A 15,306-nucleotide genomic window follows, 5' to 3' on the forward strand; every position below is an offset into this window, starting at 1 on the left:
TTAAGTTTAATTTATTAATTTTTTTTATGTAAGTTAAGTGCTTGAGAAAGTTAGCAATTCTCCGCATCAGCTAGCGGTAGCGACGTTTTCATCGCGGATACAGTCCCTGTCGACCTGTCGTCAGTCCGTCGTTTTTTTTTTTCATATACTCGCTGTCGTCGCGACGTGCCACTTGATTATTATCGAGAAAGTCGCTCTCGCGATAACGACGGCGAAACAATGCGACACACCGTGTCTTACGTGATTAGCCAAAATATGCTAATTGAGCCGTGACTTGTCGCCTCCGCCGTCCGTTAACGATGTTTTTTCGGAGCTATCAACAGGTGTTAGTCCAGAAGTCGCGCCTTTTGTGGGCGCGACATCGAGCCGAACAAAGCGCGGACGTGAAGCTGTGTCAAAATAGAGATGTTGAAAATTTGTTCTCCGTCTCCAGCTGTCAGTTTGATTTAACGAATGCATTAAACAGAATCGCTTCGTTTTCACAATCCTCTTTCGAAATCTATGTTTAAAGTGACCGCGATATCGAGCAATCGTGGATTCTCATCGACATTTTTGTTTAAATTCCGACCGATGGTTCATGTTGTCTTTCTTTCATCTGAGATTCTCGTTATTCAACGTTTGACACAACTCGGAAGTTTGATAATAGATAATTCGTTCATTACATTAATTTACAAGGTTTCTATTTCTCAACACCTGAATGGTGGTTCTTATATATTTTTGCTAAACGCGTTCTGTTGTTCAAATTTAACTATCACGTCACAATTTGTAAAAAATGGCAAGTCAAAGTCGCCGAAAAACAACGATTTCGAGGGTATTCATGATGTTGTGGCATCGGCAGCATATTTTTTTCTCAAATTTTGTTAATGCCACATAAAAGAGAAAGTATCAACTTTTAGCTTTAAAGTGTATTTTGCTTTATTTCGGTGTGATTTGTTTCCGAGATATAGCAATTTGAAAAAAGCTCTTTTTCTATGTAATGCAAAAAGCATGATGTGATAGCCAAATTCGAACAACTTTGAATTCGTGTTTAAGCAAAAATACATTGTAAATGACTGTTCGCACTTCAGGAAACAGTAGAAGATCAAATTTTGTCGGACGGTGTTATCGTGCAGCGTGCTTATCGGTATCTGCGAAACGAGTACGAATTATCGATGAGAACTAATTTTATGACAGATGTATAGATTTTCCCGAGTGTAGATATCGTGAACATTGTAGTCTCGCTTCTCCTTGTCACGCGAGTTGTTTTCCTAAACCAATTTCTCGATTCGGAATTCCATTCGACATCGTGTGGTAGTCGGAGGGCGTGATCGATTTTTTCAGGTCGTGCGCGCTGTGCTATTTCGCTCAGTTTGCCGTCGCGGTTTGCTTCGTGCACGGGTGTCATTAGAACCTGCCTAAATGTAAAACACGTCGTGTATGCACGCAGAGAGATGAAGAATAGCGGCGCACGAAAACGCCGCCGGCCAACGATGCCCCGTTTTTCTTGCAGCCGACCACCAACGTCACTCTCTCTCTCTCTCTCTCTCTCGCGCGCGTGATTACCCTGGAATAAATTAGCATGCGGGATGAATATGTGTGTATGTGTGTGATTTTCGGATCGGGCCACAGAATCGAGACCCAATGCGCCTATTCCCGGAGCCGAGACGACTCGAGAGGTGCCAAATGCCAAATACTGTCTCGGCGGTCCTCAGCGCGGCAATCAGAACGTGAATGCCGCGTCTAGAAGAGCGCTTTGGAATTCGCGTTGCACCTGCGAAACGATATCCGGACTTGCCGGGTCGTCCTCGCCCCCTAAGCGCGTGAATTCACGCGTGGAAGGCATCGAGAAATCGCTGGACCCGGGAACAGAGCGGTAGGTTTGTGAAGTTAACACTCCAAAATACGGATTTTTATAAAAATTTTTATATAAATGCAAATTTATTTTATAATTATTTTTGTACAAATTTTGATGAAAATGCGAATTTTTATCTTAATTGTTATTGAAGTTTATCTTAATTATAAAAATTCGCACTTTGGAGCGCTGATTTCACAGACCTCAGAACGGTGTTTACATTGAGAAAAAGATTTCAAATTCAATAAATTTGATTGCATCCAAACACAAATTTCATCATTGGCATGCTCCAAAAAAACTAATGTTTCGATTGTTAGACTTTTCAACTAATATGTATCTTTATCTTAAACAAAAAATTTATTTAAAACGAAAGACAATTTTCTTATAAAAAAATCATTAGTTTCATTTCACATATTTATTGTGACCAAATAATATTTTATTTGATTAAAAGATATTATTACAAATAATAGCATTCTTCCTGTTAAATAATAGTTTTCTTGAATAAGACAATAAAATTTTTACTTGAACAAATACTTCATATTAGTATATGTCGTTTCTATGAAACGAAAATTTTAGTCAAATAGAAATATTAAACCTAAAGAAACTTTTTCCTCTATGCGGAATCGGTCGGCCCTTCGAAACGATTTTCGAGCGTCGTGCCTACCGTTTTCTCCTCCTCGTCGTTCAATATTATATTCATTTATTTCTCATTAGTTTTATATTTTTCACAAGACACGTGAGCAATACTGAAAAAAACGAGTAATTCGAGTTTCGTGCTGGTGACGAAAATGTTCGAGAAAGCGTGAATTACGAGATATTACTCAACGCCGGTATCTCGGCGACGCTTGAGTACGCGGATCCACGCGTAGGAGAGATTCACCGCGAGCGCGTCGAGCGAGCGCGGCTCTCCCGTGGCCGTCGCCGTAGTAAATAGGTGACAAGGCAAGCGGAAGGGAGGACGATGGTCGCGCGACGTTCAAGAGCCGTCTCGGGCGAGTGCAACTAATTCCGGCCACCGCAGTCTAGACTGCGGAACATTTCGAGAGCCGAACGGGCTAAGCTTAGATCCTCTCTCGCCTAGGCATCCGACGTTTATTTCCGTCTATAATCCGACAGGTGGTCCTTAGACACCTCTATATATATATATATACATACATACATACATACATATATATTCCTCTCTCTGTCTCATCTCACGTTACCCCACCGCGATAAATATCAAACCACATCCGCTACCACGCTCTTCCTCTCTGTCCCTCTCTTCCCCGTCATCCCCCGCCGTCCCAGCCGCTGATTTTACTCGCGAAATAGGCGAGGCGGAAACGATAAAGAAAAAGAGAGAAAATATGAAAACTGGTATATTCAATGCGTGAAATATCTCTCCTTATCGTCGCTAGGCGGAAACAACGCATTCGCGTGCCGCGATGAATCTCGGCGTTCCACCGATATTTCCGCGATCCCCCCCCCCCTCCTGCGTGTGTATTAACGATTCTTTCACTCGTTTGTTCGCAGACTCGCCAGGATGATGGGTAGCATGCCGAGCGGGCGGATGAGGAGGATCCTCCTCTTCCTCGTCCTGATGACCGGGGTCCTGCTAATCGCCATGTACGCGCACGCTCCTCCGCTCGCATCGCTCCAGCCGATCGCCTCACGTCGGTAAATATCTGATGCTCTCCACGCAAAATATGCTTGCTCTTTTATAGCAGTAGCGCTGTCATTCAAGTCGTTCAAGTCACTTGTCACTTTTTCATGACAAGTCATTGAAAAATTCACTGTCGCCCAAAATGGATCACTTTAATCAATTTTTTCCTGAGCTGCCGTTACATTTGTAAAACATAAGCGTCCTATATATGTTTTTGACGATCTTTCTTAATAAAACTTTCCCAAAAACGTACCTCTGTCGTATATTTTCTTGTTATGAATCTTCAAATCGTAACCGTATGATTAAAATAAATCGTATATGTTAAGTTATCCAAAGATAAACCTGGAGATAAGAATGAGTATTATATTTTTTTTCTTAAGCGGCCTTTGTTACTCTCAGAATCTGACAAAAATCTGAATGGTCACTTTTTGTCACCTTTCCTGTCAAGAAACAGTTGCTATTTTACTTTTTCTCATTCCGGTGACTAAATTTGTTGTAAAATTGCATTGTTTATCTGCATATTCTGCAGATTGATTAGAGTCGATAATCTCGGTGTGGTCAGTCACGAAAAGGTGGTAACACATTTTTTTCCTTATAAGTTTCGAAACACATCCCGTATCCAATAGGAGAATTAATTTTCCAGCAATTTTCAGGAGACATATTTTCTTATGGAAAATATTTTGGATATACAAGATGCATCGCGAGATGAATCATCGAAAAAATAATGTTGCAATAACCTTCGAGTTACGAGCGATTCAAGTTACCGATAACATTCGCGTGAATTTCGCTTAACGCAGATATACAAGCCGTGTATCGTTTTATGCGCGAATTCTTATCCAATCATACCTGATTATCTTATCATATTGTTCCCGAATTGTAGGACATTCCAAAGTCCGTGGTCCTGGGCGTGCGTGGCGAATCGATGTGAGAAGCGAGCAGTGAGGTCCTCGAGAACGTCTTTGGCCACCTGCACTGCGCATTGCGGGGGAAACACTCGTCTGCTGTGGCCGAGACCGACCAAAAACGTCGTCTTGGGCGACGAAAGTGTCATTCTGCATCTTCAACAGATCGAGTTCGTCTACGATATGAGCGACCAGGAGACGAAAGATCTGCTGGAGCACGCGCAGGATGTCTTCATCGGTGAGTGATTGAAAACAAGCGGAATGGAAATCCCATGTAATTTACTTGTTATACGTTACAATCGCGTTTGAGACACTTCACAAGCTGGCTTTTAATTGAAGAGCTTTTTACTGAAAAGGGATAACAATAGAAAAGATGGGCATAAAGATTCTTTTATGCCCGTCTGGTTAGCCCTCAATTCAATCAATGCCAAATGAATTCTAAAGATATATCATTATGCGCTCTTTGAAAATGAAGCACAGAAATTTCTCGCTCTATTCATTACGGCAGGGGGCAGAATTTTTAGTGGGGGACTGGGTGGCCATTCGTTAAGATTTCTTCAAAATGAAAGAGATCGTTAAGTCAATTATATATGATAAATTAAAGATTTATGGGCTCTTTAAAAATGAAACGCATAAATTTTTCACTTTATTCATTGCGGCAATAAAGACAAAAGGGACGGATAAATTTACGATTTGTGCGTTCTTACATCCAGGTAATTTCGATTTTTCGCTATAACTCTTAAGAGACTTCTCTCTTGGCGCAAAAGTCATAATCACCATAAAATTTTTAGTTGCAGAAAGAAACGGGCAGATGTTAAAATGTTGTTTAAATGAAAGAGTTCGTTGAATCAACTATGTACGGTAAATTTACGATTTATGCGCTCTTCGAAAATGAAACGCAAACATTGTCCGCTTTATTCACTACGGCAGGAAATAGAATCCCCAGTAAACAAGAAATCATTAACGCAACGTTATTACAATGATATTTTATAATACGTGACATTTCCAAACATGTAGTTCTTAATGTTATATACAACATCATTATTGACAATATTTGTCCCAAACATTAAAGATAATATATCTCCACATTATGATTTTTAATATTCGGGAATATTATATTATCAAGTAACAGTTTAAAAACATTTATAAAATACCGTGTCAACATGTTTATAAAATCCACGTAAAATCAATGTTTCAAAAGATTGATTTAATGTTTTTTTTTTGCTTACTGGATTTTTAGTGGCTGAGCGGACGTACGTTAAAATTTCTTTAAAATGAAAGAGTTCGTTGAATCAATCATGTACGATAAATCTCCGATTAATACGCCCAACGAAAATGAAACATAAAACTTTTTTACTTTATTCTTTACGGCAGGAAACAGAATTCCTAATGAGGGGATTAGGCGGACAGACGTGAAAATGTTTTTGTCAAACGAGAGAGATCGTTAAAACAATTATGTACAGTAAATCTACGATTTATACGCTCTTATGTCCGAGTAATTTCAATTTTTCCGCTGCATCCCTTTAAAAGAAAAGGCTTCTCTCTGTCTCGTCACAGGCAACATCAGGAGTTTGGTGAAGGTGCTGAACGCTAAAAGTCGGTCCGGTATCGACTCCTTCGTCATATACCTGAGCGCCGAGAACGCTCGAGGCACCACCTTGACTTTGGACACCGATGAGTCCTACAAACTGGAGCTGATGCCGAAGGGGAAGAACCTGATGGCCAAGATCTGGGGCAAGAATTACTTTGGTTTACGCCACGGCCTTGAGACTCTCAGCCAGTTGATCTGGTGGGACGAGGCCGCCGCCAAGCAAGGCGCTCTTCGTATTCTCACGCGTGCCTCCATCGAGGACAAGCCCGCGTTCCCTTATCGTGGCCTCCTCATCGACACCGGCAGACAGTTCTTCCCGGTCGAGGAGTTGAAGAGGGTGATCGACGGCATGGCTGCCACGAAGCTCAACACCTTACACTGGCACCTCACCGACTCGCAGAGCTTTCCGTTCGACTCGGCGCAATACCCCGAAATGGCGAGATGGGGCGCCTACAGCGACGACAGAATTTACACGCCCGACGACGTGAAGGACCTCGCGGACTACTCGAGGATACGCGGCGTACGGATCGTCGTCGAGATTGATTCCCCGGCTCACGCCGGCGCCGGCTGGCAGTGGGGTAAGTGGGGACCGGAGACACTTTGGCATTTTGACATTTTCATTGGAATACAATGTATCGTTTTTCTTTTTAACAAATGCGTTTTTGAGCCAAAAAACCCTTGACGAGTGGGATTTAAAAAACTCGAGTTAATATACTCATCACACGATGCGAAACTTCAGGTGTGGAGCACGGTTTCGGCGAGCTGGCGTTATGCGTGGACCAGCAGCCGTGGGCGTCGTACTGCGGCGAGCCGAACTGTGGCCAGCTGAATCCCATAAACGAGCACTCATATCGAATACTCGAAGGCCTCTATCGGGAACTTCTGGACTTGACCGAAGTGCGCGACGTGGTGCATCTCGGTGGCGACGAAGTGAATCTCGATTGTTGGGCGCAATATGGCAACATCACCCTGGCTATGCAGGCGCAGAACATGACAGACTATCACGAACTCTGGGCCGAGTTCGAGAAGAAGATGTTGCAACGCGTCATTAAGGCGAACCACGACCGAATGCCGAAGGCGGTGATTCTGTGGAGCTCGCCGTTGACGAAGCGGCCGTACATTACCACGTACTTCGACCCGAAGATCCACATCATCCAGTCGTGGGGCGCCAGCAATTGGCCCGAAACGTCGGACCTCCTGGAGGACGGCTTCCGCGTGATACTGTCGCACGTGGACGCCTGGTATCTGGACTGCGGCTTCGGCAGGTGGCGGGAAAGCGGCGAGGCCGCCTGCGGCGAGTATCGCACCTGGCAGACTGTTTATAATCACCGTCCGTGGAGGGACTATCCCCAGGAACAAGTGCCCTTGGTTCTCGGTGGCGAAGCGGCTATCTGGAGCGAGCAAACCGGACAGTCATCTTTGGGACCTCGACTATGGCCTAGAGCGTCAGCGCTCGCCGAACGATTGTGGTACAGTATATAATAAATGATGCAATTGCAAGTGAAATATAAAAAGTGATGTAAAAAAGTAAATAATCTGATTAAAATGTAATAAGAATTAACACATATAGGATGCGGTATTTAAATTGAGATACCTAAATATATAAAAATAAAGCAAAATAGAAATGTTCCAGACATAAGTTGCAAGATTTGAAGGAGGACGTACTTTGGTCACCTCAACTTTAATTTGTGTTGAAAGGCTGTATGACTCCGTTAAAAAGAAATGAAGTTGACCTTGAAATGACCCTGAATTATTGGCTATATAACGAGGTTAAAGTCATCCAAACACGTCCTCCTCCAAACCCTACAACTTTTGTCTGGAATGTTTATTTCTATTTTGCTTTATTTTTTTATATACCTTTTTTATACACTACAGGCGTCTCGATTTAAATACACACACATATTTAAAAATAACTGAAAGAAAATGTTTCTCTCAGCGAAAATGCCGATGAAAATATGTAATTTATTAATTCACAATTTTCTCTCGAGATAAAAAGCTCGATTAAAATTAAGAAAGTAAAGCTCGGCTCGTGAAATTAACCAGCGAATATAATCTCGCTGAAAATATGAGCTCAGCTCATCAGAAGCTCGCCTTATTTTCGTTGGGGGAAAAATCTCTCTCTCTCTCTCTAAAAAAAATTAACTAAAGCACGTATAATGGATACAATTACGTATAGTCAAGTATAATTAGGTAACGTAGCGAGATACAGCGAAGTAATTTCTCAAGATCCGCATCCTCCCCGTTTCCCAGGAGCGACCTGCCAATGATGAGTTACTCCACGGACGAGAACGTTTACACCAGACTGGCCGCGCACATCGAAGTTCTCGCCAGCAGAGGCGTCAAGACGGAATCGATGTGGCCGCACTGGTGCTCCCAGAACCCCGGGAAATGTCTCTGACCTATCGTCAGAAACGCGCGCGAACCGTCTCGACCAACTGTTCTACGAGTATTGTACTTGTACTTATACATTGTAATGTACAGCGCCGATAATCATGTAAGGACCGGACCAGTACTGTCGATGTGAGACCGCCGGGTAATTTCCAGGCCCGGAACCAACGAGAAATCGCGAGAGTAACCAACGCCCGCGGATCCGCAATCCGCTGTTGATTTTCCCCGTAGCAACCGTTCTCGCGATCTCAGCTAACTCTGTCCTTCGTTCCTTCTGACGCACTCGCGATATCACGGTGCGTCGAGTACGAATACGGGGAGGGGAGACACTCGAAAAAAGACTCAGGTAGCCAGGTAATACTCGGACACCGACAGCACTGGACTGGACGAGGAGCTTCGCGGAGTTCGTCGCGAGCCTCGCTCCTCGCTTTCGGTTTATTATTATTAACACACTGCGATCCGCGGTCCGTACTAAGTCATCACGTACGATTTATACGAGGCGCGTTTATGATCGTACTGAGCTCTCTCTCTCTCTCTCTCTCTCTTTCTCTCGACGCTTTCTCAAGTGCCGATGAGAAGATAATTGTTAAAATTAAATTTGCATTTGGGGGGGGGAGGGTTACGTGTATAATATTATAATGTTGCGAATATATATATATGATATTATAATATCACGAGAGTATATGTCTCTCTCGGTAACAGTTACAGTCATGCGAGTATCTGTAATGTCAACAAAGTTATCGTTGCGATGTCGACCGTAACAATGGTTCAGTTACGTCGTCGTGCCATTGATAAACCGTATCGTGTATCGTGTTGATAAACTGAGGTGGCCGAGTGCCGTCGGCGGATCGCAATGTGTCGATGTCTTGTGACAGAGACATTTAAGTCGTAGATATTTATACAGCTTATCATAGGTATATTAAATATTAGGGGAAACGACTGGGTGATATATTGTTCAACGATACACATCCGGGCGCACATCGACGATCAACGTTATACGTTCTCGCTGTATCACCTTTTTTACATTGCGCTTCGGTGTCTCTGCTATAGGAATATCGATGATTTTAATTTTAAGCTCTGTACTGTTAAGATACACAACACGTGTTTTCCGGCGAGCGGCTTCGGTTTTGCGCGTCTGCGGGTAGATCGGTGTAGATCAGTATAGGTAGATACTGTCCAATTATTGTGAATGATTACTCTCTCGGGCACTCGCATTACCGTGATTAATTGTACATAGCACTTCGGGGAAACGAAAGGCGAGAGAGACCGACCGGCCGGTGCGAGATCGGACCGTTGTGGAAATCAGTGACGGACGACGATGCACGGTTGTTCACCCGGGTTTATTATTATCCGCAATTTTTTATTCCGGACGCGTCCGGCTGCCCGAGTGTCCGCAGACACGCGAGGCAATCAGCTCCGGCGACAGTCGTGGCGGTCCTATTGGACTATCAGTGTGAATACCGGGAAATTGATCTAATATTTAAAGAAGAGGAATATCGGAGAAGATAAGAGATACAAAAGTAATATATTGAATGACATCGTAAGATAAATTAAAAAATTGGAAAAATTGTAGGATATGCGATGAGAAATGTATGTGTACATAAGACGCGCGATTGTCGGCGATCGCAAAAGCCGAGCCGATCGCAGCGAGATACGTGTTACGACGTGTCTCTGTTATGAAGTGCTGCTACACACGGATTTAACATAAAATGAATGTTGAATACATGACATTGTTCGCTTCACTCCTCCCACTAAGACCGTCGTCCCGTTTCCTCATTCATTCAAGCGGAACGAATTTTGAAAAAGTGTGTACGAATGAAAACGTGCGAGTCGAAAACTTTGCTCTTGAAAAATCCGATTCTCTCGTACTCTACTCGCTGTCTAATGACAGATTTGGACGAATTCTCTTGCCAATTCGTGGAAAAGCATTATTGCCATCAACGAGATTCGACTATGGCACCGACGACGCGTTATTCGTGAAGAAGTAGTTGTCATAGCCTCACAAAAGAAAATGTCAAGGAGATTAACGACAAGATACAGATTGCTTACGTTCAATAGAGAAGAAAATAGCTCAGCTAGCACATTTTATTATGATTTCTATTATATTTTTATTATATGATTATTTCTTCTATATTGGCACATTCTCCTAGACTTATCGAAGATCTAAAAAAAGCGTAAACAATAATTGCCAAGCATTCACTGAACTGCTGATGCAGGCATTATTTCTGATAGCTCTGCTGCCTGGCGAACAACAGGTGGTGCTAGAACGTCGTTCGTCATCCAAGAGCAGACCAATCCTAACGTCGGATCGGATGATGTTACAGGTAACAACGCACTATATTTGTACCGAATTTTTTGCCACAACAAAAGCACAGGATTACTAATTACGCGGGAAAATTAATTGTATATCTAAGTTCTGTGAAGAAAAACCATGTATTTCCAAGAAAACATACGAGAGTTTAATATTCATAACTTTCTTTTGCCATACTTCAGCTTGTTCTTAAATTTCTTGGCGTTTATGCCGTATGATTTTAGTCGTTCCGCGTTCAAGGACATCATTAGGTCGGTGCTGTCGCTGTTTAATCTGCACTTGCCGCTTTTTACTTTGTTAAATTGAAGTTTCCTCTTGTTCGATCTGTCCCTCTTCTTCCGAGCGAGCGCGGTTTTGTCCACAGATGCCGTTTCCACGTTGCCCTTTTCTATCTTATTATCCATTTGTACCCACGAGCTTCCTTTCTTTATATTATCCACCTTTACCTTCTTTGGCCTGGGGCTATCGCTGTCGACATTTAATTTTTCTTTTCGTTTCCACTTGTTACTCTTATTCGCTACATTCTTCTCCCGCGTATTCTCATCTTGGTCTGCGTCATTCTTGATATTACGAGCATTGTTTTGCGTATTATCTTCAGAAGCTTTTGCGGCGCCTTCTTCAGCGGTGTTAGCGTTAGTGGAGTCAGCGTTAAAATTGCTGTTTTTAGTTTTCTTCCTTCTGCGCTTTTTACTGTCGATATTGTCGCCAGTTGTCGTTTGCTCATCCGCATTTGCGTTTCCATCTTCTTGCTTTTCTGATTCACTACGAATAAAAATATTATTAATATATATTAATAAGTGGATCATCCAATAGCTTAAGATATTATAGGTATATATTTTGTATGGTAAAAAAGAGAAAGAAATAGAACGATCATAAAATAGTTCGAATAGTTAAAACAATGTAGCTTCAAAGAATAAATATTATATATAAATATTATAATAATCTTTGCGAAACATTTACGTATATAAGCTCTTGAGAATTTTCCGTTTTAGCATCTCATTCGACGATTTTTGTTTGTACACTCGAACTTCTTGCATCTCTGCATGCTCAGATTTATGTTGAAGGGCTCGTTTTAAAGAAGACCACTTATTTAATTCCTTGTCATCGGCCATTAATATCTTCAAATGTAAACGTATTCATTTAAATTGTAAAAATTACTTTTGATTTCCTTGGATTTGCGATAATAACGATAGAATGTTGTAACTTGAATTCCTACATAATTTCCTCTAACTAACTGAACCTTAATGAATGTAATGCTTACCTCTTCAACACTTAACCCGTAGTCGTTCGGCATTACCTTTCTGTATTTAAATCTACAAGGCAAATCTCCGATCATATCCTCATAGTTCAATGAATAATATTGATCGAAATATTCTTCATACGAAGGAAACTGTTTCGGATCGAATTTTGGTTTCTCTGTCGCTATAAGCGTAGCGAACTTTGAGCGCCTCTTTCTCTTACTCTTTCTGGTACTCTCTACAAGTTCCGAATGTAAATTTTGGTTCCCATCGTAATCAGCATCCATCTGTAATTAGGGCGAGGGGGGGGGGGGAAGTTACACTAGTTTTATCACGAAATTTATCAAGATTATTAAATTGAATTCGTCCGGAAAAATAAACTGCTCCGTATTAACAAAATAATTAGCCCTTGAGAAAATAACGCGGTAGAAACGGAAAGTGAAATATAATAACGAGATAAAGATGTGCCTATATATAATATAATGTACATTAAATTCAGGATCTTCACAATGAGGTTCTCCGTGCGACGCATCATCGATGTCTATTTCATTTGCTTTCGGGTCATAGTCATCCCATGTGCTCTCAATACCCAACTCTTCATCAATATCTGGAAATTCCGGCTTCACATCGTCCTCGACACCAGCATAATATTCCTCGTCAAAAAGTTCCTTCATCTTTCTGTCGTGTTCATTTGGGTCGAAATCGGCGTCGAAATCGACGTTGTCGAAATGCATATCATTATTACCTACAATTGGTACGAAATAAGGTTAGACAAATAAACTGTGGTACAGTATGATGTGAATTCTGCAGGTGTTCGAAAGCCGAGGAGCCTTTTACCTGTAATCTCCTTCAACTTGTCTATTTTCTCTTCTATCTCTTTTCTCTTCAGTGCCTTCAGTTGCTTCAATTCTTCCTTTTTCTGCTGTTTTTCTTGCTCTTTTCTTTGCCTGACTTCCGCCCTCTTTTGCGATCTACGTGTGTCTTTTCTCCGCATTGAGTTCTCCATAGTACGAGGATATCTTAATATAACATAAATATAAGTACATAATATAAATATACATGAATAGGCTTGATAAATTAAGAGGAGTTGTAACATATATGTTCAACGGTTAATTATCGAACAATTTGTACCTCTTGATAAATTCCTGATCGGGCTCTTCAAATCTAAAATTGTACTTGTGTTCAAATTCTTCTTGCTTCTCGATATTCTTCTCATCTTCTGATAAATTCTGATCGCTGTCGTGCGCAATTTGATCATAATCCAGCTCCACATCAGAAGATTCCTTATCTATATACTTGTTGTTGAGAATATAATCTCTCAAAAATTTCTCATTTTCATCTAAATTAGGATTTGTCCAAAAGTCACGTAACGGCTTAAGTTCCTCTTGTTCTTGAGAATCTATTTCCAAATTTCCACCCTTTAACCATTTCTTGTATGACTCCTCTTCCTGAATAGATGAAACAATGACATCATTACAATGTACAATATTGAAAAATAAATTGTTTTAATAAATAATAATATTAAATAATGATAAAAACACAATTAAATTAAAGGTACCTTCTGCTTGTCATCTTCTGTTTTTTGCTTTACTTTCAGGAATCCAGTATCCTCGTCTGTATCAGACTCTTCTTTGAGAACATGCTTGAAACCATCTTTCATTTCTTGTTGTTCTTCTATGTAAGTGTGTATTTTAATTTTAGCATTTTGCTTATTATCTTCATCTTCGCTGCTACTAAACTGTCCGTTTCCTTCCATTACAATTTTACGTTCATAGTCACGTAAAAACACAGCCTTTTCTTTCTTTAATTTGTCTTTCCTCTTATTCTCCGATTCATATTCTGCAGTTCCAGATATGTCGATATTGTTAAAAAACTTAACACCTTCATCATATATACATGGATTCTTTTTCTTCAAGCATGCTAAGGTTTTATAAAATTCCCTATCAAATTGTGGATCCTCAATCTATAAAGAAGATTAGTTAAAATTAGAAAGTAATTAAACATTGTTATATTTAAACATTTTTTTTTCTAAATTGACAAAATAAAAGTACAAGATGCTTTACTTCAAAACATATTATATAAATCATTTCAAAGATCATACATTCTCATCATCTTCATCATCAGATGAGCCGCTGTCATCCGTAATAACCTCTTCATATTTTGTCTTTACTGTAAAGTGTAAAATTTGAAAATTATTATTTATTAAGAAATCATTTAACTTTAAATTATTTTAAATTCATAAGTTTTATTTCTCTCAAATTATCTCTCATTATCTCAAATTCATATATAAATATTATTGGCTAAGGATAATTTATAACAAAAAGATTCTTCCTTCTATTGAAGAGAATAGGTTATATATTTGCGGTATTATATATTGCTTACATTTATTTAGTTCTTCCTTTTGACGCCAATTATCGTAATTCTTAGCGTAATCCGTGTTTATCTTGATTTCTCCGTCGGAATCTGAATTATCACCATTGAATAACGTTGACATGTTAGTAGAATGTAACGGCAGAGCCTTAAAATCACAAAATAATTAAAAGTACAACTACACGTGTCCAGACTACATTACACACTACTATTATAATCTAACCTAACTTTGATATATCGTAGTATAAAGTGTATTCCACACATCGTTTCTTCAGCGCTTAGTGAGCTTTTACATATCTGTGAAGCTACATTCGGAAACACCACGTTGAGGGTGCGATCCACTAGGCGCTGCAAATGCATTGAGGTGTTCAACGAAAAGCCATGATTGGTCTACGGTGCTTCAAAGCATCTGCACCGTCTAATAAATCGCATCCCGAAGGTAGAGTAACATTTAATTCATTAAAGATAATAAAGAAATTTTAGTTCTCTTTGTTCTGATTAGTTAATTAAATGCCATTCTTCCCTCAATGTGTAGTTTCCGAACACAACCTGATTGGGATATATATTTAGATCTAAAAGAATTGGTCAATCGAATGCAGAAGCTCATTGAGTGCTCGGGGAGTGGTGTATTTCCTGAATGCGCCAAATAATTACTGAAAAAGAAATTGTACGATAATGTATAGGTACGCAAACTAAAGGAGAAAGTCTATGCTTTTGGACAAAATATGTAAATATTCAAAATATTTTATAAATTTATTTATATTGCGAGTAAATTTTTTATAATATATCTCCTAACCTTTCTACATAGTTTGAGTATACTCTTAAAATATCAATTATTTGTGAATTATTCAATAATTTACATGTTATTTGATATAATACATTCTTCTGATTGGTATAAGATAATGTTAGATATATTAGATATATGTTATAGCGTTTTTCTAATAAAATTTACTAAATAACATTCTAGGAGAATTTACAAATAATGTTTTAAGATTATTAGAAGTACTTATACAAGTAGTCATATATATATATA

The 15,306-nt window shown here is 40.0% G+C and overlaps 3 protein-coding genes across 5 annotated transcripts in view; 2 read left to right on the forward strand and 1 right to left on the reverse strand.

Annotated features, from left to right (window-relative positions):
- Positions 1-10,082, forward strand: part of LOC106752206 (probable beta-hexosaminidase fdl) — a 38,794-nt gene extending 28,712 nt beyond the window's left edge. For 2 of the 3 annotated variants that reach the window (XM_014633735.1, XM_014633736.1), the window contains 5 exons: positions 3,344-3,487; positions 4,354-4,613; positions 5,933-6,544; positions 6,706-7,435; positions 8,217-10,082. In XM_014633735.1, the coding sequence (XP_014489221.1) occupies positions 3,354-3,487; positions 4,354-4,613; positions 5,933-6,544; positions 6,706-7,435; positions 8,217-8,364 (1,884 nt within the window). In that variant the 5' untranslated portion in view covers positions 3,344-3,353 and the 3' untranslated portion in view covers positions 8,365-10,082. Of the gene's footprint in view, positions 1-1,659; positions 1,853-3,343; positions 3,488-4,353; positions 4,614-5,932; positions 6,545-6,705; positions 7,436-8,216 lie in introns of those variants that run through there. The other variant, XM_014633738.1, reaches the window with a different exon arrangement.
- Positions 10,083-10,425: 343 nt separating this feature from the next.
- Positions 10,426-14,546, reverse strand: LOC106752205 (protein KRI1 homolog). Its single transcript, XM_014633734.1, has 10 exons — positions 14,497-14,546; positions 14,286-14,421; positions 14,005-14,072; positions 13,462-13,866; positions 13,035-13,351; positions 12,741-12,922; positions 12,392-12,648; positions 11,927-12,190; positions 11,626-11,783; positions 10,426-11,427 (listed from the first exon to the last, which is right to left on the reverse strand). The coding sequence occupies exons 2-10, from the start codon at positions 14,395-14,397 to the stop codon at positions 10,821-10,823; spliced, it is 2,370 nt and encodes a 789-aa protein (XP_014489220.1). The 5' UTR covers positions 14,398-14,421; positions 14,497-14,546; the 3' UTR covers positions 10,426-10,820.
- A 51-nt stretch (positions 14,547-14,597) lies between these two features.
- LOC106752214 overlaps positions 14,598-15,306 on the forward strand; it is a 2,887-nt gene continuing 2,178 nt past the window's right edge. Inside the window, exons 1-3 of the mRNA XM_014633752.1 lie at positions 14,598-14,712; positions 14,809-15,000; positions 15,244-15,247. The gene's annotated coding sequence lies outside the window, so the exon portion shown is untranslated. The remainder of the gene's footprint in view (positions 14,713-14,808; positions 15,001-15,243; positions 15,248-15,306) is intronic.

This window comes from Dinoponera quadriceps, unplaced genomic scaffold, assembly GCF_001313825.1.
Source record: "Dinoponera quadriceps isolate SergipeBrazil2010 unplaced genomic scaffold, ASM131382v1 scaffold479, whole genome shotgun sequence".
Classification (NCBI taxonomy): Eukaryota; Metazoa; Arthropoda; class Insecta; order Hymenoptera; family Formicidae; genus Dinoponera; species Dinoponera quadriceps.

Excerpts from the sequence above, each read along its gene's own strand:
- LOC106752205 (XM_014633734.1), bottom strand. The coding sequence starts at position 14,397 with ATGTCAACGTTATTCAATGGTGATAATTCAGATTCCGACGGAGAAATC. Across the intron at positions 12,649-12,740 it reads CAAGTTGAAGGAGATTACAG|GTAATAATGATATGCATTTC; the intron begins GTAAAAGGCTCC and ends TACCAATTGTAG. Across the intron at positions 12,191-12,391 it reads GTGAAGATCCTGAATTTAAT|ATGGATGCTGATTACGATGG; the intron begins GTACATTATATT and ends CCCTAATTACAG.